This window comes from Geotrypetes seraphini, chromosome 2, assembly GCF_902459505.1.
Source record: "Geotrypetes seraphini chromosome 2, aGeoSer1.1, whole genome shotgun sequence".
NCBI classification, from domain to species: Eukaryota; Metazoa; Chordata; class Amphibia; order Gymnophiona; family Dermophiidae; genus Geotrypetes; species Geotrypetes seraphini.
In genome coordinates, this window is record NC_047085.1 from 109,533,749 (window position 1) to 109,559,313 (window position 25,565).

General features: G+C 43.6%; 1 protein-coding gene across 1 annotated transcript in view; it reads right to left on the reverse strand.

Moving 5' to 3' along the window:
* The window catches only part of NKAIN3 (sodium/potassium transporting ATPase interacting 3), an 814,348-nt gene that overhangs the window by 386,319 nt on the left and 402,464 nt on the right, over positions 1 to 25,565 (reverse strand). The window contains exon 3 of the mRNA XM_033933437.1: positions 14,157 to 14,237. Within this exon, the coding sequence (XP_033789328.1) occupies positions 14,157 to 14,237 (81 nt within the window). The remainder of the gene's footprint in view (positions 1 to 14,156; positions 14,238 to 25,565) is intronic.

Sequence of the window (25,565 nt, forward strand, 5' to 3'; positions counted from 1 at the left end):
GTTAGTACAAAGAACTGGCTTACCTCAGTCAAGCAGAGTATCTGGATGTTGAAGTCAAGGACTATGCTGGGGACACTTCTTCCTCTTCCTCTTCCCCTGAGCCTCTCTAACCTAGTTCAGGCCCTACTTTATATACTTCCTTGAAGCTGCTTCCTTGACTCCTGCCCGTGTCACTTCTTCTTAAGGAGGAGCTACCTATGTTAAGGTAGTTCTGACAATGTGAGGGAGTATCCATCAAGGAGAGTGGTAGTGTCCTATTGACTCCCTCACAAGCTCATATAAAAGAAAGAGCCAGAACAGCAAATGATTCTCTTTCCTAGTGCTTTTTTTATCTCATAGTATCATAGCTGTGTCTTGCCTTACTAAGTAGAAACAGAACAGCAAACCATACATTGTGCTGTAGGGAAGCAGGTAACATGTAGAAATACAAACATGTAGCTCCTAATTGCAAATTAAGCGATGAATCAAATTATATATATATATATTTAAAAATGACTACTTCTAGCCTTCCATGAAGGGCACATTACGAGTGCTTAGACTTTTCAATTAGCAACCCTTAATACCATCTGAGGCCATGGCTATTATACTAGAATTCGGAAATGCTGTTTTGCATTACACCACATAACTTAGCTGTTAATTGAATTGCAAAAGTAGTGAATTTTTTTTCAAAAGGTTGGCATCTCCTAAAACAATAAAAGGAAATATGGCATATGCTACAGCATACATATTGCATCTGTTAACTGTGCAGCAGTAGAAGGAAACAAGTCACGTCCTAAATATGCAACTTAGCCTGAAAGACTGCACTGCCTTCAATTTCTTGGATAAATGTATCTCTTGTGCTCTAACCCATCTAGCTGCTGCCTTGGGAAATTACTGTATACATTTCATTTGAGCAGTTGATTGCTTTACAAGAGAACAGCTTCTTCTTCCCACTTTCTTTGTACCTTACCTGTGGTTACAAGCTGCGAGACACGCAGCCAAAAATAGGAAATGAGGAGTCTTGGAAAAACGCCTACTCTGTAGTGGGTGTGGGTGAAAATACAAACATATGACATGTTTTTTTACAATGTGTGTACTTTTTCTCACAATGAATGGAGGCATTCCCCAGGGGTGATGCAACATATGCGGTTTCGCATATTATTTTGGCCGGAAGAAGTGCTTGCAGAAAAAGGTAATGCGGGTTTTGAAAGAAAGGGTGCTTGCGTACATTCACTTTAAAAACCTACAACTATAAAATACGGGCTTTGGAACTATGCGTGAACTTTGAACAAGTTCCCCTTGCATGAAACCTGTTTTATACGTTGAACGTTAGCTGGGTATCATACATTTTTTGCATTCAGAAGCTAACTTAAGGGCTATCTGACCTAAAATGTGGCATCCATTACTGTTCGCTAATGCACATTGTTTCTCTATAGGCAGTGGCGCAATATGGGTGAGCAACATGCGGGATAATGGCGCCCCTGCTCCACCCTCTTCCCCCTGCCATGCACAAGCCCCCTTTCCTTTCCTCGTACCTTTTTAATTTCTCTGGAGTGAGCAGCATGCCCACATCAGTGTTGGCTCACCCTTTGACGTTGCGTCCTAGGCAAGGGTCCCAGAAATGACATCAGCGAGAGTGGCAATGCTGATACAGGCAGCAACTTCGCGCTGGGGAAGTAAAAAAGGTATGGTGGAAGGCAAGGAGAGGAGTGGGGTAGGAGAGGAGGAGGGGTGCTGCGCCCATAGCAAGACGGCGCCTGGAGCGGACCATCCCCCCTTACTACACCACTGTCTATAGGCCATTTTAATCACAATGGCCCAGATTCTCTGCCTTAAAAACATCAGGGTGCAGAGATTTCAAGATGGCGTTGGGTACTGACGCCTTAGAGGGAGGCTACGTTGAGCCGACTCTCCCATCACTGAGGCAATCTTTCCCGCGAGCAGCTATGGTAAAGAGGAAGTGAGCCCTGCGCCCCATCCCTCCGATAGCGGTGGTCCCCTCCTAGCGATTGAGACAGATGACTCTGTTGGGAGTTTTTTCCCTATCGGTGAGCCAGCATTACCTACTTCAGGGGAGAACCCAATGTCTGCAGGTGAACCCAGCATGCAGTCTGACCGAGCGTCGTTAAGGCCGTTTCAGAGGCTGGTCCCGCCCCATCCTGGAAGCAACCCAGTTGTAGGAGAGACTGAAGCAGCAGAACCCAGAGTGGAAATGCTGAATCTCAGCAATGGAGGGTCCCCTGCTCTAACCCCCACTGGAGAAGGAGCAGTAGGAGAACAACTATCCTACACTGGAGCAGAGGTGAGAGGGGCTTCAGGTAGAACTTCCATTCAAATTGGGGTTTTAGAGAAGCCAGAAAAGATTGATTTAGAAGCTTTATGGCAAGCAATTTTGATTATGGATGCTAACCTCAAAGTATCATTTTCAACTTTAAATACTGACTATGTGACTATTGTTTCTAAAGTCGAGCAACAGGGTTTGGCTTTAATTTAAATTTTTTTTTTTCTTCTTAGCTATTTCTGGACAAGAATCCAAAGCTTTACCCGGTACTGTGCTTGGGTTCCAACTGCCGAAATCTCTGTTAAGACTTACTCCAGCCCATCTACACCCTCCCAGCCATTGAAGCCCTCCCCTGCCCATCCTCCTCCAAACGGCCATACATAGACGCAGACCGTACAAGTCTGCCCAGTAACTGGCCTAGTTCAATCTTTAATATTATTTTCTGATTCTAAATCTTCTGTGTTCATCCCACGCTTCTTTGAACTCAGTCACAGTTTTACTCTCCACCACCTCTCTCGGGAGCGCATTCCAGGCATCCACTACCCTCTCCGTAAAGTAGAATTTCCTAACATTGCCCCTGAATCTACCACCCCTCAACCTCAAATTATGTCTTCTGGTTTTACCATTTTCCTTTCTCTGGAAAAGATTTTGTTCTACGTTAATACCCTTTAAGTATTTGAACGTCTGAATCATATCTCCCCTGTCTCTCCTTTCCTCTAGTGTAGTGTAATTAAGATGAATGATAAGTTGGAGAAACAAGAAGAAAAATAAGTGAAATGAAAGTAATTGAATCTGAGCTGGTGAAGGAAATAACTTTTGTGGCAAGGAAGATGGATAATTGCAGTTGAGTTATAATGAAGCTTGGTGCCACCTGCTGTCAAATATGACTTCTCTATTTTCCCTGACAATGCATTCTTAATACTAAGGTCACCCTCCCTCCTAATCATGCTTGTAGATTGTCAGCAGCTTTATCTATAGTTCATGTCATTTTGACCATGTCATCTTTACCTGACATTGTGGCTTTCTTATGGCTCAAGCATTTCTTGGAATGTCCTAGAATAGAACTTGTCACAGTCAGCAGATCATTGCCAGCTTCTAGGACAAAGATGAAGTCCTCTTGCAAAAGTATTATTTGTGCTGACAGGAAAATATGCACTTTTTGCACAGTTCATAGACCTTATGGTAGGTTTGATTCAGAAGCACAATGCCCCTCCTGAGGGTCTCCGGAGGGTCTCCTAAGGGTCTTCTCACTCTATTCCCACTCTCTATTCCCTCTTGAAGCTTGGGTTGTGACACTCTGTGATGGTGTGCCTGGAGTAAGGTCTGATTTCCTTAACTGCACTCTCTCACTAGTGCACAACTGAGGCAGAGCTAGCCTATTTAGGCAGTCGAGTAGGGCTCAGGCAGAGGGCAAATTAAAACCTTAGAGTGGGAATAGAACAGGGGGCCCTGAGTGAAGTGTAAGGGTTTCTTCAAGGATGTTCCAAGTTGAGACTGCAGTAACCAAAGATGGGACACAGGGAAGGCCGGAGCCAGCTTCAATTTATGCCTCTGTACCCTTTGCATAATGTAACAAAAGATCACCCATCTAGCCCTCACTGTTTCTTACCTTGCCCACCCCTCTCTCCTCCTGTGAGACTGTCATTGGAATTCTTTTATGTTTCACTTATATATACTGCTATGAGTATTTGTGGGGGCAGAGCTAGGCGGGGCTGGAGGCAGAAGTGGGTTGGGCTGGAGGCAGGAGAGGGTGAGGCTAGAGGCAGAATAAGGTGGGGCTGGAGGCGAAGTGGGACGGGGTCATATGTCCAGGGTTTCCTGGAGAAAAATTGGCAACCCTAACAATGACAATCAACAGCCATTCATGTATTCCTTACTTATGCTGAGAATGTAGGTTCCTGTTAGGGATAGGGCTGCAGGAAGATTGTATGATTTTAAGAGACTTTTTGTTTGTACTTTATCCAATCTGTGAAGTAACATCCATGGAAGTGAGCCTCAATGATGTGCGCAGGCAGATAGAAAAACTAAAAACTGACAAATCCCCAGGTCCGGATGGAATCCATCCAAGGGTTCTGAAGGAATTAAAGGAGGAAATAGCGGAGCTACTACAGCAAATTTGCAACCTATCTCTTAAAACAGGTGTGATCCTGGAGGATTGGAAGATAGCCAACGTTACGCCCATCTTTAAAAAGGGATCAAGAGGTGACCCGGGAAACTATAGACCGGTGAGTCTGACCTCGGTTCCGGGGAAAATGGCGGAAGCACTGATAAAAGAAAACATCGATGAACATTTTGAAAAAAACGAACTTCTGATAATCAGCCAACATGGTTTCTGCAGAGGAAGATCGTGCCTGACTAACTTATTGCACTTCTTCGAGGGAATTAACAAACAGATGGACAGAGGAGACCCCATAGACATCATATACCTAGATTTCCAGAAAGCCTTTGACAAGGTGCCTCATGAACGTCTACTCCGGAAACTGAAGAACCATGGGGTGGACGGAGATGTGCATAGATGGATCAGAAACTGGTTAGAAGGTAGGAAACAGAGGGTAGGAGTGAAGGGCCACTACTCGGACTGGAGGAAGGTCACGAGTGGTGTTCCACAGGGTTCGGTGCTCGTGCCGCTGCTTTTTAATATATTCATAAATGATCTAGAAACAGGAACGAAGTGTGAGATAATAAAATTTGCGGACGACACCAAACTATTTAATGGTGCTCGGATGAAGGAGGAATGCGAAGAATTGCAAAGGGACTTGGACAAACTAGGGGAATGGGCTGAGAGATGGCAAATGAAGTTCAATGTTGAGAAGTGTAAAGTTTTGCATGTGGGAAACAGAAACCCGAGGTACAATTATATGATGGGAGGGATGCTATTGACTGAGAGTACCCAAGAAAGGGACTTGGGGGTAATGGTGGACATGACAAAGAAGCCGACGGCACAGTGCGCAGCAGCCGCTAAGAGAGCGAATAGAATGCTAGGTATAATCAAGAAGGGTATTACAACCAGAACAAAAGAAGTTATCCTGTCGCTGTACCGGGCAATGGTGTGTCCACATCTTGAATACTGCGTCCAGTATTGGTCACCGTACCTTAAGAAGGATATGGCGTTACTCGAGAGAGTTCAGAGGAGAGCGACACGACTGATTAAGGGGATGGAAAGCCTTTCATAAGCTGAGAGATTAGACAACCTGGGTCTCTTTTCCCTGGAGAAGAGGAGACTTAGAGGGGATATGATAGAGACTTACAAGATCATGAAGGGCATAGAGAGAGTAGAGAAGGACAGATTCTTCAAACTTTCAGAAAATAAAAAAAACAAGAGGGCATTCGGAAAAGTTGAAAGGGGACAGATTCAGAACGAATGCTAGGAAGTTCTTCTTTACCCAACGTGTGGTGGACACCTGGAATGTGCTTCCAGAGGACGTTATAGGGCAGAGTACAGTTTTGGGGTTTAAGAAAGGATTGGACAATTTCCTGCTGGAAAAGGGGATAGAAGGGTATAGATAGAGGTTTACTACACAGGTCCTGGACCTATTGGGCCGCTGCGTGAGCGGACTGCTGGGCGCGATGGACCTCAGGTCTGACCCAGCAGAGGCATTGCTTATGTTCTTATGTTCTTATGTAAATTCTTGCAGTAAAGCCAACAGCGCACACCCCATACTGTCAGAACAACACAGAAAACTATCTCTCTAATGGTCAAAGGAAATGACCATCAGACTCCAGAGGGTGGTGGTTAATGAAAGTCGCTCGAAGGAAGGAAAGGTGAGTAGTGGAGTCCCTCAGGGTTCGGTGCTGGGGCCAATCCTGTTCAATATGTTTGTGAGTGACATTGCTGAAGGGTTAGAAGGAAAAGTGTGCCTTTTTGCAGATGATACCAAGATTTGTAACAGAGTAGACACCGAACAGGGAGTGGAAAATATGAAAAAGGATCTGCAAAAGTTAGAGGAATGGTCTAATGCCTGGCAACTAAAATTCAATGCAGAGTAATGCATTTGGGGATTAATAATAGGAAGGAACCGTATATGCTGGGAGGAGAGAAGCTGATATGCACGGACGGGGAGAGGGACCTTGGGGTGATAGTGTCTGAAGATCTAAAGGCGAAAAAACAGTGTGACAAGGCAGTGGCTGCTGCCAGAAGGATGCTGGGCTGTATAAAGAGAGGCGTAGTCAGTAGAAGGAAGAAGGTGTTGATGCCCCTGTATTGTATTCAGTTTTGGAGACCGTATCTGGCGAAGGACGTAAGAAGACTTGAGGCGGTCCAGAGGAGGGCGACAAAAATGATAGGAGGCTTGCGCCAGAAGACTTATGAGGAGAGACTGGAAGCCCTGAATATGTATACCCTAGAGGAAAGGAGAGACAGGGGAGATATGATTCAGACGTTCAAATACTTAAAGGGTATTAACGTAGAAGAAAATATTTTCCAGGGAAAGGAAAATTGTAAAACCAGAGGACATAATTTGAGGTTGAAGGGTGGTTGACTCAGGGGCAATGTTAGAAAATTCTACTTTACGGAGAGGGTAGTGGATGCCTGGAATGCGCTCCCGAGAGAGGTGGTGGAGAGTAAAACTGTGACTGAGTTCAAAGAAGCAAGGGATGAACACAGAGGATTTAGAATCAGAAAATAATATTAAATATTGAACTAAGGCCAGTACTGGGCAGACTTGCACGGTCTGTGTCTATATATGGCCGTTTGGTGGAGTATGGGCTGGGGAGGGCTTCAATGGCTGGGAGGGTGTAGATGGGCTGGAGTAAGTCTTAACAGAGATTTCGGCAGTTGGAACCCAAGCACAGTACCGGATAAAGCTTTGGATTCTTGCCCAGAAATAGCTAAGAAGGAAAAATTTAAAAATTTAAATTGAATCAGGTTGGGCAGACTGGATGGACCATTCGGGTCTTTATCTGCCGTCATCTACTATGTATATTGAAGTTATTTGCATGCTGTAAAAGCAAAAACAAAGGGGAGGAATGTGCTTAGCGCATGTACAGAAGAGTTTTGCTATAAGTGTAGCCAGGCAAGACCAATCATGAAGCATACATTGGCGCCACTCTTCTGTACCTTTAAATATAAGCTTTTCAATTTTTTTTATTTTTATTTACTTGGAAGGCTTATTTTTAAGCATAGAAATCAAGCACTAATGGATGCTTTTACTTACGGGTTTGCTCAGATTCATGCACTTTTTTTCTCAGTATCGGCACTTACAGGCTTTCTTCCACTTCCAAAAGAAATCAAAACCGGCAAATTTTAAACTAGAAATAAAAAGAAATCCTCTCTTCAAATCCCCCATCGCCAGCTCTGAGCTGGCATTATTTTTCCAGAGATATGAGCAGGATTTGTTTGAGCACTGCTCTCTGAGCGTTGGGAAGGCCTAGCAAACGACATCATTAACATATGTATGACTACATTTAAATATAATTTACTGCCCTCTCTGGTGCTCACATTGTTTCCTGGAGTAAAGCCCTATGAGCATTCCATACAGATTAATATGCACCATATTCCCGCACTAACCAGCCTTCACACTGGTAGTAGGTTTTGAGAACCGGCCTGGTTTGTTGAGGTTTTTTGCTTAGCCATACTACAGGCTCTTAACAAATTTACCCACTTACAGCTAAACAACTTTAGTTCCAGTTTTGAAATACTGCCTTTCAAAGTCAGGTAAGGATACTTGGAAAGGGAAATTATTGTATAATCTTCAAAGAAAAGAAAAAGAGGAAAGAGTCACAGTACTATACCCAATATTCCCAAGTCACAACCTTAGGCCTACCCTTGAGCATTTTATGATAAGATGCTTAATCAAGCCAAAGCAAATAAATACATGGACAGACATTCCTCTTCTGAAGCACTTCCAGGCATACACCCTCCTAAATTTTAGTACCATGTACGTGCTTTATTATAGCATGTATGAGGGTAAATCTTAGGTGCATACATAACGTGACCATTTATTTTTTTCATCAAAAAGGGACATCTATTAATATTCAGTCCCGCCCCCAATCCTGCCCTAGTCCCACCCCAATCCCACCTTAGCACCGCCCCCCAATCCCACCCTAGCCCCACCTCCAATTTCTTCCATTCATTTTTCATGTACACACAATATCTTATTATTTCATAATGGTAACCATAAAATTTAAAAAACCCCACAAAGCACCCTATACACAGAGAAAATGTTAATTATTTATATTTGGAGGGTTTTCAATGATGTCACCTCAGTAACTATAGAAAAATAGACACATATAGTGCAAAATATAGACAGCAGAAATAAATTCTCAAAACTGACACATTTTTATCACTAAATTGAAAATAAAATCATTTTTCCTACCTTTGTTGTCTGGTGATTTCATGAGTCTCTGATTGCGTTTCCTTCTGACTGTGCATCCTATCTTTCATTTCTTTCTGCACTCAGACCCAACAATTGTCCCTTTCTATTCCCTCCCTCCTTCCTTCCTATGTCCTTAGTGCACCCAGTACCTTCCTATGTCCTGAGTGTCCCCAGCGCCTCCTTCCTATGTCCTTAGTGCCCCCAGATCTAGTGTCAGTTCTCCTCTGTACCTTTGTTCCAGGTCTCCCTCTCTCTCCCTCCTCTGTTATGATCTTGCCTCTCTCTGCTCTTCCTCAGGGACTCTCCTCCTCTGTCTGCACCTCCCAAAGTCCTGCTTCTGCCTCCTATCTTTCCCCTTTGGTCCAGGCCTTTATCTCTCTAGTCTTTCTTCTACTTATAACCCCTTCTCTGCCGTTTTCTCTCCTTCCTTCATCCCTCCTTCCTAAGTCCCCTCACTGCCTTCCAGCCTTTGTCCCACCCCCTCCCAAAAAGCCTGCCGGCCTACCTCCCCAAAGCCAGTCTTCCCCAAAGCCAGTCTGCCTGTCTACCTACCCCAGAGCCAGCCTGCCTGCCTACCTCCCCCAGAGCCAGCCTTCCTGCCTCCCCCAGAGCCAGCCTGCCTGCCTCCCCCAAAGTCAGCCAGTCTGCCTGCCTACCTCCCCCAGAGACAGCCAGCTTACCTGCCTTCCCCAGAGCCAGCCAGCCTGCCTACCTACCTCCCCCAGAGCCTGCCTGCCTGCCTACCTCCCCTAAAGCCTGCCTGCCTGCCTATCTCCTCCCCCCCCACCGCAGAAAACAAAAGCCTCCTTCCAGGAGAAAGCTTCCAGGTTCGAGTAGTGGCAGCAGAGGTGCAGCGGCGGTGGACGTAAATCGGGCCTGGAGGAGGCTTTTTTTTTTTCGGTGCTGCAGGGGAGGGACAGGAAGCGATCGCCTGTCCCGTTGTCCCCGTGCACAGCTTTGGGACAACGGGACAGGGGATCCGAAAACGGGACTGTCCCGTTCAAAACGGGACATATGGTCACCTTATGCATGCATAGGGCTATTCTATGAATGGTGCATGCAATTCAGGACCTGATTCCATACATGGAACCTAAAAAATTGGTGCTGATCAGGATGGCCCTTAGTTCAATTTCTATAAAAGGTATGCACGTCTTATAGAATCACATCATAACTTTTAAGTGCACTCATTTAGGCCAAGGAAAACCAGGCCTAACTTCCTGTGCCTGTGTTGTGCATGGATCGGGTGCATTCCTCAGGCCATATCCCCTTTTCAGATTTGCACACTAGTAATGATCTTAACACTCTTTACAATGCACCTACCAAGTAGTGCACGTAACTTCTAATTAGTGTCAATTAGCCTCAGTTAGTAGGTGTTAATTACCAATTATCAGCACTGATTGGTTTTGTTACACAACTAAGGGCTAGATTCACTAACCAGCCAAATCGCGTCTGATCCATGTGCGATCTGTGGCAGGACAACTGATCCACAACGGGTCCGTATTCAAATGGGGGCAATCGGAGGAACGCCCCCCACTAACCACACGGATCACTGCTGAGTGATCCCAGCGCATACGCAGACCATCTTCTTTGCCCTTAGATGGTCCACGCATGCTCTCCGCACAAGGAAAAGCTGGAAACTTTTTTTTTACTCTATTTATTTTTACTTACCTTCCAAAGGGCAGTGCTGGCCGGGTGAGGAGGGAAGGAAAGTTCGGAGGAATAAAACAGGGGAAAACAAAACCACAGACACAAATACAAAGAAACCAAAATGGAATTGTCCAAATCTGAATGATGTGCACTAAAAAAGTGTCCTCCAACTCATCTGATAATGTGAAGATCTTTATTCCTCCAATATCACAATGGTACATTCAAACGACTCTATGACTCAAAGTTCACCAGCCAGGGAGAGGGGAGAGAAAATGGATCAAGGGTAGTGCTGAACAAGTTAGCTAGAGGTTTAAAAAACCAGTTTATACCTCCCCGGCACACAGCTGCCTCAGTCCTGGGCGGCCTTCTCTTTTCGCTGACAAAAGGAAAGTGAGTGCCACAAACAACCAGCAAATCAACCAGCTCAGGGAGCCAGAGGAGGCTACTACTGCCTATTCCAGCACAGTGGAAAAAGGTTGAAAGAAAAGCATAATTTTTTTGAGCCCATGGTTTTAACCCACTGGTTTAAGCGGTGCTGCACTATGGCGTGTTCTGAGTGTCAGAGAGGCAGGCAGGGCAGCAGAGACAATGGGAGTCACGGGCAGCAGAGGGAGATGAGTGGCAGAGAGGTAGGCAAGGCGGCAGAGACCAAAGGAGTCGGGGCGGCAGAGGGAGATGAGTGCTGCAGAGAGCAGGAAAGGACATAAGCGACTGCTCCTCAGCAGTCGCTTCTTTTTTGATCGGCCAGCCCAGTTCCTGATTTTTTGTGTGTGAATTGAGGCCCTTCCTACATTTGCTTGCCATTTCCCTCTTTTGCATGCATGGACCGGATTAGGTGCAGACAGGATCGGCCAGAAGGTTAGTGAATTGGGGTGGGGTCACAAAGTGGTCGTAAAGTGGTCAGGACACGATCGGTATCCTTAGTGAATCTAGCCTTAAGTTGTACACACAAATCAGATGTGCTCACCAATTTGCATGCACATCTTATGGCGCTATAAACAGAGTTTGGGGTAATTCATAAATGCAAAGGAGCATGGGTGGGATATGGGCATTTACATGCATAACTTACAGAACAATATAAGTTTAAGGGGGAAAGGAGATAGGTTTGATATACTGCTTTTCTTTGCTTACATTCAAAGTGATTGACATTTTATATGGGGTGAGGCAAAAAAAAATTAACCCACTAGAGTTTTTTGCTTTTTTCTGAGCAACTGTTTGGAATTTCAATGTGAAAATTTACAGCTTTATTTGTTGTTAATATCTACATTTATGAGTGGAATGAGATTATCTTTAAACAGGGTGAAGTTACAGACTTTTTTGCGTGACCACCCAGCAATTTTCGCATGTTCAAAATATTTGCAATATGAAACTACCATTATTTGAAAAAAAAATAAAATAATAATCATAATGAAATACCACCATTCTGTTAATGACATTAATGATGCAAATTTTTGTTTGGCGATCAGTGTTGGAGGCCTATCACAAGCTCCATCCAAAGCCACAATCACCAAACTCAACTAAGTGCTGCAAATGATCTGGGACAGCATGCCATAGGGCGCGATCGACAAGGTTGTTATGAACTTCTCAAAGTCACTGAAGGTCTATGTTTGACTACAAACTTCTGACACATCATTAATTGTACCGTTTAAATGACATTATTTTATTGTGTTTTAGCTTGAATATTTTTAAAGCATTAAAAACATTAGGTAGTAACATCAACATAGCTTATGATAATCAATTAAGAGGCTCTTTTTTAAAGCACATAGCCTTACAAAGCTGCTTATGTACCTATGTAAATTTTTAAACCTATGGGGCAAATTCTATAAATGGCGTCCTGATTGTAGGCAGCGGTAGGCGTCCTACCACTGTCTAACCAGCCAATCAGGATGAATGTTTAAAAAAGAAAACAACCCATAGGCAGGCTACCTACACTGTAGATGCCTACACCCAGCCTTGGGTGAGCTTAAGTGCTTTCATCCAGAAGTGGCCTTAAAAGTAGGTCAGCAAATGCTGGCCTACATTTCAAATAGATGTAGCCACTGAGCTTAAAGCAGCAAGGTTTATCTCCTTGCTGCAATCAGCTGAGCAGCTGCGGCAGGGAACCCCCCACCCCCACCTGAGACTGTCTGGCATGAGGGATGCCCACTCCTTCCTGCTGGAGCCCCTGAAACAACCCCCCAATTGCGACAGGCATGAGAGATTCCCACTCCCTCCTGCCAGCAGGCCTCCCCAACTGATGACCCCCCAATCAACAACACCCCTGAACCCCCGACTCTGACATCCCCCCAGATCCCAACTCCCCAATCCGACAACCCCCCTACCCTGCACCTTTTGTAGTATGGCCGGCCAGAGGGATGCCTACTCCCTCAGGCTGACCAGCCTGCCTCTTCACAACGGTGGGCCTTCCCCTTCCTGGTGCATCCTGGGAGGAGTCTTAGGCACCTGGGCTAACCAGAGTCTTAGTCCTCCATCCCAGTGCTTTCTGGGAAACACTAGGAGTGGCCTAAGACTCTGATTGGCCAGATACCTAAGGCCTCTTTTATTGGCAAGTTCAGAAGTTTTTTTTATTTTGTTTTATTTTTTTGTGATTTGGAGGCAGCTGTTTGTACAGTATTTGTTTTATATGTGGGTGGGTGTGGCCTGCGCCTATGGTCAGAATGAAGCTGTTAGGCGTGGGACACACACACACATAAATAAAATAAGTGCAAACAGCTCCTATTTAAACAAAATTGAAGCTAACGACAGCTCCAAACCTGCTGGAAAATTTTGCATGTTAAGAGGTGGGTGTTCCCTGCTGTGTATTACAAGGAGTGTTCATTTTATTGAGTTTCAAGTTTATTAGTATTTTGATATACCGACCATCACGTGTATCTGGTCGGTTTACAATAGTAAAAAGATAAAAATAGAAAATAAAAACTTTTTTAAATAAAAGTTAAATCTAAGTATAGGAGAAAATAAAATCTCTAAGGAAGTAGGTGGGAAGAGCTCCTTGTGATACATTTGCATAAGATGCTTGATGGCTGCTACCACGAGCAGTAAAAGTCGCCAAGAATCCTTTTGTGCACCGAAAGCTAAACTTGCAAGAAAGACTGGCTACAACCAGTCTTACTTGCCTAACAAGCTTTTGAGCATCAGGGCCCTAATGCAGTAAAAGTCTGGTGCTAACTGCTTAGTGCAGGAAGAGGCAGGGACTCATCAGAGTAGGGTAGAGATTGGTCATAGACTGGTGGTATCAGATACATCTGCACTGACAGCACCCAACAGTAAGGCATGCTAGAGTACAGAACTGTACAGATGTACAGGTGGAATGTAGCACATGTCTCCAAAAGTTGCTGCAGAACGTTTGCACTTCAGGCCTGTTGCCTTTGCCTAGGGCAGGGATCTCAAAGTCCCTCCTTGAGGGCCGCAATCCAGTTGGGTTTTCAGGATTTCCCCAATGAATATGCATTGAAAGCAGTGCATGCACATAGATCTCATGCATATTCATTGTGGAAATCCTGAAAACCCGACTGGATTGCGGCCCTCAAGGAGGGACTTTGAGACCCCTGGCCTAGGGTTACCAGAGGACTGGCTTTTCAAAATCCGATACTTTGTCTGGGTTTTGAAAAGCTTCCAACTCGGATGCAACATGAAGATGTGGCTCCGAGCATGAGGTTGGGGGGGCAGGGCTGTGGCAGAACGGGATGTGACTCAGGCGGAACAGGGCAGGGCTGGGTGGAACTGGGCAGGCCTGGGGGGTGGGCCCATGGCTCCAGATTTTACATTTGTAAAATCTGGCAACGCTACCTTTGCCTGTTAACCCATATTAAATAAAAACTTTAACTCGTTAAATATGCTGCTATGTAAAGGTTGTAAGATCAACATTCAGATTTTTCATCACAAGCGCAAAGTCAGTGTTCTATCTGAAACAAATAAAAAGTGGTAGCGGGACTTACCTGAGAGAGTCCACCCACTTCCAAATAGAAGCAGATGATGAAAACATTCCAGGCAACCCAGAGGGCAGTCCACACCGAGTACTATTGGAAAAAGAAGAGGGGCCAGGGAAGAAGAAAGACAAACTGTAAAACTGGAAATAAATCCCTGTATGCAGAAAATATCAATCGTAATAATAATCAATCGTCTTTATCAATAATTGCAACTCTTTTGAGACTCAGCAGAGTTGGGGAAAAAAAGTTCTTGTTCAGGTCCTAAAGGACCAAAAAACCTCCAAATAAGATGAAAACAGGAAGGAATCTTTTCCAAAGAGCTAAAGACTTAGGTGATATTTAAAATACATTTTGTATATATATATATTTTTTTGAAAGGTGAAAAGATCTCAAGTGTTCACAGCCGTCTGCCTTTGGAACATGTCCTGCCAAAGCGGCCAATTGTGAACTATCATTGGTCTCGTGTACCCTTTTTTAAAAATATTTTAACACTTATCAAAATAAAGTCTTTTTAATTAATAACTTAGTTTGTATTTATTTTTATATTTTTTTATATTTAAAACCTTTAACTTCTTGAAGACTGAAGTATTTAGGGCTCCTTTTACGAAGCCGCGTCAGCAGCTTTATCGCACACAACTTTTTAGCGCGCGCGAATCCCCGCGCTAGCCGAAAAACTACCACCTGCTTAAGAGGAGGCGGTAGTGGCTAGCACGGCCAGCAAATTAGCACATGCTATTACACGCATTAAAACGCTAACGCGGCTTTGTAAAAGGAGCTCTTAGCTTTTTTGTAGTAGCAGTACTGGCAGCTCTTAGCTATATAGAATGGCTTTAAAGATAACTCGGCTGGTATAAACAGCTCTCAGCTGGATTTCTTGCTGTACGGCTGTGAACACTTGAGATCTTTTCATCTTTCAGAAATATATATATACACAAAATGTATTTTAAATTTCACCTAAGCCTATAGCTCAGGGATAGGGAAATCCGGTCCTCGAGAGCCGTATTCCAGTCGGGTTTTCAGGATTTCTCCAATGAATATGCATTGAAAGCAGAGCATGCAAATAGATCTCATGCATATTCATTGGGGAAATCCTGAAAACCTAACTGGAATACGGTTCTCGAAGACTGGAGTTCCTTACCCCTGCTATAGCTTTTTGGAAAAGATTCCTTCCTGTTTTCATCTTATTTGGAGGTTTTTTGGTCTTGGACTTACTATTTTGAGTACAGGTCCTAAAGGAGCCACACCAAATTTCAATTTCAATACTTCCTGCTTCTCTAAATACCAGCCAATAAAATCACAATTTATTCTTCAAAGCATTACACTAGCCTGCAAGCATAAGTGAAATTTAAGCCATGATGAAGCTGAAATTGTGGTATGCTTTAAATTACCAAACAATTAGGGGATGTTACTAACCAATACATTTCACATTGATTAAACAGGTGGAAGCCATATAAAAGAAAGCATGTGAAATTAGGGCTTGGACTGGTCTTCTCTTTCTATGAAGGGCAATTCTAAAACATGATGCCTACATTTATGTCAAACAAAAAATGCTAGCGGAGGTTATAATAATAATTATCTAAACAGAAAAACCTGCCCCGGAAAGGGTGGTGGTGTCGGCAGGAAAAATTGGGCATCTCTCCTGCTGCAATTGTTGCGGTGGGGAGTGGACAAATTGCCTGGGATCCTGAGCTGATCGTGGCAGACGTGAACAGCTCAGCGGCCCCTATTCGGAATTTATACCTGTTTTGACTTGGTCTAAGTCAAAACGTATAAGTTCCGTCTGGCAACCTGTCAAGCCTTTTTGGTTATGGCTGCCCGACGACTATGTCTAGGTCTGCCCACCTCCCGCCCTATCCACTCCTCCAAAAACGCCCCTTTTTGCTCTAGGCGTTCAGAGGCAGGGTAAAGGCCTAAGCTGGTTTTAGATACGTCTAAAACCAGCTTTGATTATTGGTACTTGGACGATCTGTCTTTTTGATCGTCCAAGTACCGACTTAGGCCACTTGTTGAACTTTTTTTTAATTATTATTATGAACCCCTCAGTCTCCACAGTATATATGCAACTGCTCTTTTTTGATAAATTCTCACAAAAAAATCTCAAAACATTTAAATTGAACTGGGAAAGGTTCAACAATTTAGTACTTATTTTCACTTTTTAATCCCTGAAAGGAATTCAGGAAGAAAAGTGGTTTAAGACCAAAGACCTTCTCTAAGCCCAATGTTAGTCAAGATTGTAAAAAAAAAGACCTCAAAAATTCATCAGAATTTTCTTTCTCATCACAAACATTTTTTTATTTTATTTTAGTGACTCAAGCACTCTCACTTGTCTATTTTCCCTATTAAATTCAGTCTCTCATCCACTCTTACAGCTGCTTCTCTGGTACACTTCTCTGCACTTCATAACAGTGTTTGATGCTCTCTCCCCCAACTGTCCCTTGCCAGGGACCTTTGCTGAGCAGGGCAATCAGAATCTAGTTTTCTACTGCATTCAAACTTATGGACATTCTGTTGCCTATTTTAAATTAAAATACATACTTAAAGATTTTGTTTTTCCTTTCAATACCTAAATACAGATTGTGCACTAGTGCTAACCTGAATTCTGTCAAAATCAACACTTTTAAAGACTCCCAGACCCTAAAATGGGACCCTCTTTATTTTCAGCATTTTGTACTCAATCTGGACTAATTTAAAACCACAGCCCACATATTCAACACCTCAGAACCCCAAAGCATTTATAAAATACTTTTAACACCATCGGGGACAATTTTATTAATGATTAACAGGAAACAGTGCAGGTATCCTTGCACTATACTGAGCATGCTCCCAAAATCAGGCCATTGGTGGGCTATTGGTGCTCCCCCCCATCTCTCCCAGTATACTTCTGAGCTCTTCTTTCCTCCCACGTGTACACGTGTGATTGTGCAATCGCAGGAGAAACTTGAAGCTTCTCCCAGAGCTTCCTCTCTCACCTGGCAATTAATTCAGATTTTTCTGATGCCCACCATCTCTCTCTTTCTTTCTCTCTCTCTCTCTCTCTCTGCTCTTCCCGGGCCCTGGCCAAAAACCAGGCCCACCACACATGGATGGCTCATGGGATTGGATTTGCTGGCACAGTATTCCCTGAATGACTGTTTAGCATATTTCTTGTACTCACTAGTGCATGAGGTATATGGATACTTGTCTACTTTATCTACTATTGTAGTTCTTCTCTAGTGTGCTTATGTTTTCTGTTTGTCAGTTAGGCATATAACCGATAGTATTCTAGAACCCATGTGCAAAATTGCTAGGCATGCCCCTGGACCATCCATGCCCCTCCCAGGTCTTTGCTCCCTTTACAATTGCATACTATGGATTTTTTACACACAATTTCTAGACTCCAGACTAGTGGGAAGTTATGAATGTTCATGGCTAACTGGTGCCAATTAGTAGTAATTAGAATTATTATAGCTAATTATTGCTTAACCCTAATTAGCAGCTCATTATTAAATTATGTGTGTAACTCTCACTTTTCTATATTTTGTGCACGCAACTTTGAACACTAAGGGCCAGCTTCTATAAATGGCGCCTGAGTGCGCGTACATTTTAGGCACCGCTCCATGCAGTTGTCAATCATCCACTAAGCGCTGCTACAGAATCACACTTAACAGCGCCTAAGCAGACTTAGGGCTCCTTTTATCAAGCCGCGCTAGCGGGGTTAACGCACGCGACTTTTCATCATGCATTAACCCCTGCGCTGGCCAAAAACTACCACCTGCTCATGAGGAGGCGGTAGCGACTAGCGCGGCCAGCGGTTTAGCGCGCACTATTACGCTCATTAAACCGCTAGCGTGGCTTGATAAAAGGAGCCCCTTACGCATTGCTAGGCAACCTTGAGATAGATGCCGGTATATTCCTGGCCTAATTTACCAGCACCTATCTCTGATGCTTAGCAACACCTAAGTAAACCACGCCTATTCTCTGCCCATAACTATGCCTGCTTTTCAGGTGGATGTCATTAGGCATCACTAGGCATCCTAAGAGTTCTGCATTGAACTTTTAATTGGTAATTTATTTATTTATTTTTCTGATTGGCTGAAAACTGGTGCAGTCAATTACCATGCCAATTAAATCAATTTAAAAAACATTGAATGTGGATTCTAAAGTTAGGCGTAACAAGCCATCCTTAATTAGGGCACCTAGTGGCGCCCAATATAGGCATCCTATACTGAATCTGGCCCTAAGCGCAATTCGGTAAAGCACATGCACCCTTTATAGAATTGCGCTTAAAAACAATTCTTGCACCCTAACTTTGAGTGTCAGACTTACGGCTACTGAAACTTGGTGTAAATGTTGACCCCACTATTAAGTAAAATGTACAACTTTCTGGAACAGCCCTGACATGGCTATGCTCTTCCATGGCCATGGCCTCTTTTGAGATGATAATAGCTTTATTTATATCCCATCATACCTTTCAGTTCAAGATGGTTTACAACCTTTTGGCTTCCCTGGGCCGCATTGGCCGAAAAAAATGTTTCTTGGGCCGCACAAACGCTGCAGCAAGACAGAGGAGGGAGCCGGCAAGACGGTAAAGACCCGTGGGCAGCAGAGGAAAACACTGCATCGTCCTCGACTGGGGCCGCACAAAATACTTCACGGGGGCCGCAGGTTGGACACCCCTGATTTACAACAAGGGAGGCTGCAGGAATGCAGAGAAGTTATATCAAGAGCATGAAGTAGGAGTAAACAAATAGGCGTGTAACATAATTATATATATCAGAAGGCAGGAGCATGCAAGTAGATGTAGAGGAAATCGTTTGAGGAAGTTTAAACAAATTTATCAAATAAATGGGTTTTCAGTAATCTTCTGAATGATTGGTAGGACGATGAGTTAAGGAGTAAGTCACTTAGAGTATTGTTCCACCTTCCTGCTTGTAAGGAAAGTGTCTTGTCGAGGAATCTTTTGAATTGGCATCCTTTGGGATGTAGGCAACCACTAATATAGAATAGCATACACCCATATGCAATTGATACCAATTAATATTCCTAAATTAGTTGTTAGTTTCCAATTATTGATGGTAAAGGTTTGTGAACCAATTAAGTTGCATGTGCACCATATATAGAATCCAAGGGTAAGTTTAAAGTGTGCACAACTTTATTGAATCAAGGGCCTACTCTATTATGCAATAAAGCTGACAAATGTCATCAAACTATGTTGTGTATAAGTTTCATGTACGAATAGTATAGAAAATTGAATATATAAATATATAAACTTACACAGTCCACAAAAAAAATCTCCCTTAAGCAGTTCACATCACTGTTCTACATATGAAGGATATTCAGTTACAGATGCATAGGCAAAACTTTACACCACTCTTCTGCACAGGAGTGCTTAGTGTAAAGGAGAGTAAAATCTTGATATGGCACGCTTCAAGCTTGCACAGGGAATATATGTTTCATATTCCCAAAGCTGTAGCTCAAAATATTTCATGAAAAATTTATTAGTTCAAAGATTGCCTCCATCTGGAACGGGAACCATACATTTTATATCATAAATCAGACTAGATATCATGAATCTATACTAAATCCTCATAATATAACTACTTTAAAGACAATTCACTTCATATTCCATATATCTGGAGCAGATGTCTCAGTAAAATTATATAGCCTTTGTGACAATTCAAGGTCATTCACTACTTTTCAGCAAATTGCTCAAACAGTAGAATCAAAATAGGTAAAGAAAATTCTTTTTTTTTTTTTAACCTTCTAAAGGTAGACTGCAGAACTTTACATTAAAAACAAGCATAGTAAATGAGGGCAGATAAAGGCCAATACGAGTATGGTTCATCCAGTCTGTCCATTAAGGTGGCTGGTGTTGTATCTGTTGCTCCATGCCGCCTGCAGCTCTCTATGGCCTCATTTCGAATTATACCTGCCATTCCAAGCAAGGTACAGCACTATATGCCTTTTCTGAAGTATAAAGGGTCTTTTATGTTTGTTGGGGTTTTAAAAAAAATGTATTTATTGATTATATTTGTTACATCTCTTAACAATATGCAGCAATTTCAAAGTATGAAAAAAAAAAAGATAAAATAACATTCAATAACATTATAGAGGGCTGAGTTTAACCAAAAGAACAGAAAAAGATCAAGCAATTATTTTTTTCCGCAACATCGACTGAAATGTCTCCTCTGGAAGTGTTTAAGAAGTTTCTTATGGAGAATTTGAAATTTCCTCAGGATATATTTTGCCTATTAACAAAATTTATTATTTACCAATTATTAAAGATAAAAAGATTGAAACAGGAGACTTACCAACTATTGATAATGGGACTATTGAGCATATGTAACAAGGGAATAATATTTAGGATATTACAGCTATTCATGAAGCTTCCCTCTCTGAAGTTAAAGAACGAGCTACTCTTATAGTTAATTTTGTATTAGAGTTAGATTTGACTTCTGTTATGAAGTTATACTTCAAAAAAGATACAGTTTCCTTCTTTGGTCAGAGAATTTGGATGTATCCTGATGTGACAAAATTGACTCAGGAGGAAACAAGGAAAATAGGAGCTACCTTTTCCCTTGCCTATCCGTGTAAATGTGTAATTACGGTAAATACCTTGGTCTGAGATATGTTTTCTTCCTGCCCAAACACCTGAGGTCCTTTTTAGATCTCAAGAAGTTAACTACTGGTGCTACATGAAGTGAAAGGATAGAATTGGCCAAGGATAATCCGTTAAAGCTAATTCCTGTCAAATGCTTTATAGTAAAATCTCCCTTTGTTTTCTATCCTCCCCCCCCCCCCAATTGTAAAGTGGTCTGAGGAAGTGCCTACATTCATTTGAATTTGTTTCTTGGTGGAATTTCTAATTGTAAGAATTACTATTTATTAAATAAATAAAAATAAAGTAAAGAAAAAAAAGTTTTAAATGCCTTTAAGGGAGTATGTAAAAGAACCCCAGCCCTCCTTAAACATATTTTTCACCAGCCTAATTTAACAAGTCCACAGCAGAGAAACCTAGACAGCAGGGCAGGTTCCAAACCAGAAGCACAAAAGCCTGGAGTTAGGGAAAGTCAGAGAGGTCCAGGACAGAGCACAGGAGTGCTAAGGACTACCAAAAAGAAGTTTCAAGCATTTCTCCCTTGAAGATAGGACAGCCTTTTTTATACAGTGCCAGAAACAGGTTAGAAACAATCAGGCTTTTGTATTTTCACTGGATAACCTTTATGTTGAACCCAAGAATGAAGACTTTATTTTTTTAATAAAGGCGGTTTGGCTGCTTGTATACAGGTCCTGAACTTGAACGTCACCCACTGTACCTCAAAGCCCATGTGCAGAGATAAATCTAACTATTTTAAATAGAAATACCATGTTCCTTCATTGCAATATTTCATATCTATAGCTATGTTGCTTGGCCCATTCTCCAGGAACCTGAAAACTACTTGTAAAACAAGAGTTATCATCTGTCATGTGCTCTAATATCCTAAACTTAATGATAACTACAGTATGAAAAGCTCTGTGAATAAAGGCTGGAGAGTGATCCCAGAGAAATAATCCAGGTGGAGAGCAGAGAGTGAGCTGGTGTGATCATTCAGTGAAGCAGTAGAATTTTAATTTAACTCCCCTTTGTTCTTTGCAAATGAATGTTTGCATAAGCTTTATAATGGCAAAATACAAAAAAAAAAAAAGGTATAAGGCAGTTTTTCATTTTGACATCCCAAAAGAACTAGTGCTGATTAATTTCATCTATAAAGTTTAAAAGTTTCATCAATATGGTTAGGATATGATAGGCTGATTTCCCCAATGAGATTTAAATCAGAATTTCATATTCTACAATATATCAACTTTTTAATTAACCCAAGGTCTGCTATATGCAGACATTTTATTTTCACATTCAAAACATGGCTTCAAGAAACAGCCTATTAATCTGTTTGTGTTCCTTCATTCCTTTAGTTGAATAAAAACCAAAGTTCTGCATATGGAAATCATTTTCCTCCTTGGCTTAAGTAAAGACACACTGTAGATATGAGGTATAGGGATTGCAAAGCAGATTGCCTATCCACATTTATTTACTTAGACCAAGTCAAAACAGGTATAAGTACCGAAAAAAGGGCTGCTGAGCTGATGGCAGCTGGTGCAATCAGTTCAGCGGCCCAGCAAACTACCCACCCCCCACCGCAACCATCGGGCAGGAAAGATGCCTCATCTCCCCTGCTGCAATAGCGATACCACCAAGTTCCGCCAAACGCGGCACTTGGGATCGCTAAAGCAGCAGGCGAGATGACCCATCTCTCCTGCTGCGATCCACCCCTCCCCCCGATCTGATCGGGCCAAAAGAGAGCCAAGCCCTTCTGGCCCCGCTGACAACGATCGGGCCAGGAGAAAGCCCAAGCCGTCCTGGCCCTGCCGATCCGCGACCCCCTGCCGATCCGCGATTACGATCGGGGCATGAGGGAGCCCAAGTCCTCTTGCCCTGATGATCCGTGAACCCCCCCTGCCGATTACGATCGGGCTACGAGGGAGCCCAAGCCCTCCTGGCCATGCACCGCCCGTCCATCCGGCAGGCCAGCCATCCCTCGAATGGCTGGCCTTAGGGCCTGATTGGCCCAGGTGGCTCAAACCCCGCCCATAGGTGGGGCCTGAGGCGCCTGGGCCAACTGGAATTGGCCCAGTAGCCTTAGGCCCCTCCTAAGGCTAGCCATTTGAGGGATGAATGTCCTGCCGGATGGACGGGCTTGGGACCCGTCTGTCTGGCCAACGTTTTTCAGATACGGGAGGTGTCAGGGGTGGGGGATAGGGTGGTCACCTGGGCAGGAGGGCTTAGGCTCCCTCTTGCCCTGATCGTAATCAGCGGGGAGGGAGGGTCGCAGATTGGTAGGGCCAGGAGGGCTTGGGCTCTCTCCTGGCCCGATCATTGTCGGCGGGGCCAGAAGGGCTTGGGCTCTCTCCTGGCCTGATGTTGTCGTGTGGGTGGGGTCGCTGGTCTCCGGAGTAGGAGGCCTTGGGCTTCCGCCTGCCCCGATGTTGTGTGTGTGTATGGGGGGGGGGGATGGATTCTGTAACCAATATTATTTTTGACAGATACCAGTTACAGAATCCAGCTTTTAGGCGAAGGATTGGCTCCTCCTTCGCCTAAAAGCTCTGGTGCTGGGCGTTTGGGACTTAGGCTGATTTTTGGTTGATTATATGTTGTTAGCGTAGACATAGTGGTGGTCTGAGCGTTTAAACAGCTGAACGTAGAGGCAGGCCATTATTTAAAAAAACTCCTTTTGGACGTTTTTTTTGATAATGGACATTTTCCCTGCTTCTGCTTTCAACGTTTAAAGCCTTAGGCCAAAAGGGGACTTAGATGCTTTTTTTTATTATTATTATTATGCCCCTCCATGTCTTTTATGAACCTGAACAATTACAATTTTTCCTGAAAGGCAAAGCAGTTTTAAGGAACCCAGAGCGTGAAGCCAATGTCCAGGAACCTGGCCAAATATAATTTGATTAACAGTCTCTGTATTACCTTTTTCTTAATTCCAACTTCCCTTGGTTGTGAAAGGTTTTTTCTCTCCCCTTTCATATTGGTGGACTGTTATATATCATGTATGATATGATTAACGTGACCATTTATTGTTTTCATCAAAACGGGACATCTAGTAATATTTAGTCCCGCCCCAATCCTGCCCTAGCCCCGCCCCCAATCCCACCCTAGCCCCGCCCCAATTTCTTCCATTCATTTTTCATGTACACACAATATTTTATTATTTCATAATGGTAACCATAAAATTTAAAAAAAAACACAAAGCACCCTATATGCAGAGAAAATGTTAATTATTTATATTTGGGGGGTTTTCAACGATGTCACCTCAGTAACTATAGAAAAATAGACAAATATAGTGCAAAATATAGACAGCAGATATAAATTCTCAAATCTGACACATTTTTATCACTAAATTGAAAATAAAATCATTTTTCCTACCTTTGTTGTCTGGTGATTTCATGAGTCTCTGATTGCGTTTCCTTCTGACTGTGCATCTTATCTTTCATTTCTTTCTGCACTCAGGCCCAACAATTGTTCCCTTCTATTCCCTCTCTCCTTCCTTCCTATGTCCTTAGTGTCCCCAACGCCTCCTTCCTATGTCCTTAGTGCCCCCAGTGCTCCTTCCTATGTCCTTAGTGCCCCCAGATCCAGTGTCAGTGCTCCTTTGTACCTTTGTTCCAGGTCTCCCTTTCTCTCTCTCCCTCCTCTGTTATGATCTTGCCTCTCTCTGCTCTTCCTCAGGGGCTCTCCCCCTCTGTCTGCACCTCCCAAAGTCCTGCTTCTGCCTCCTCTCTTTCCCCTTTGGTCCAGGCCTTTATCTCTCTAGTCTTTCTTCTACTTACAATCCCCCCCCCATCTCTGCCGTTTTCTCTTCTTCCTTCCTTCATCCCTCCTTCTTATGTCCCCTCACTGCTTCCAGCCTTTGTCCCACGCCCTCCCAAAAAGCCTGCCGGCCTACCTCCCCAAAGCCAGCCTTCCCCAAAGCCAGTCTGCCTGTCTACCTCCCGCAGAGCCAGCCTTCCTGCCTCCCCCAGAGCCAGCTTGCCTGCCTTCCCCAAAGTCAGCCAGTCTGCCTGCCTACCTCCCCCAGAGCCAGCCAGCCTACCTGACTCCCCCAGAGCCTGCCTGCCTGCCTACCTCCCCCAAAGCCTGCCTACCTCCCTCCCTCCCCCAGAGCCAGCCAGCCAGCCTGCCTGCCTGCCTACCTCCTCACCCCCCTACCGCGGAAAACAAAAGCCTCCCTCCAGGCCCGATTTAGGTCCACCGCCGCTGCTCCTCTGCTGCAAACTACTCAAATCCCGAAGCCTTCTTTCCGATGTCAATTCTGACGTTGGAGAGGACGCTCCGGGCCAGCCAGGCAGCGATTGGCTGGCCCGGAACGTCCTCTCCGACGTCAGAATTGACGTCAGGAAGAAGGCTTCCGGGTTCGAGTAGTGGCAGCAGAGGAGCAGCGGCGGTGGACCTAAATCGGGCCTGGAGGGAGGCTCTTTTTTTTGGTGCGGCAGGAGAGGGACAGGAAGTGATCGCCTGTCCCGTTGTCCCCGCGCACAGCTTCCGGACGCTGTCTCTGAAAACAGGACATTTTGGGTGTCCCGAAGCTGTGTGTGGGGTCAACGGGATAGTGGATCCGAAAACGGGACTGTTCCGTTCAAAATGGGACATATGGTCACCTTAGATATGATCAATCTTTTTCTTTGAGGATTTTTTTCTATTTTCTTTTTCAAAGTTTGTACTTTGATGTAAATAAAAGATAATAAAAAAAACCAAGAAATTAAATTATGGAGGCAGCGGGGATCATAGGCCAATCTGCCTCAACTTGTGAAGCTGTGTTCTTCTGAGCTTAAGGAATTGAAGCTCCTAAGCATAGCAGAGGACTTACAAAAAACACGTCAGGAATACTTTGAATTTAATGA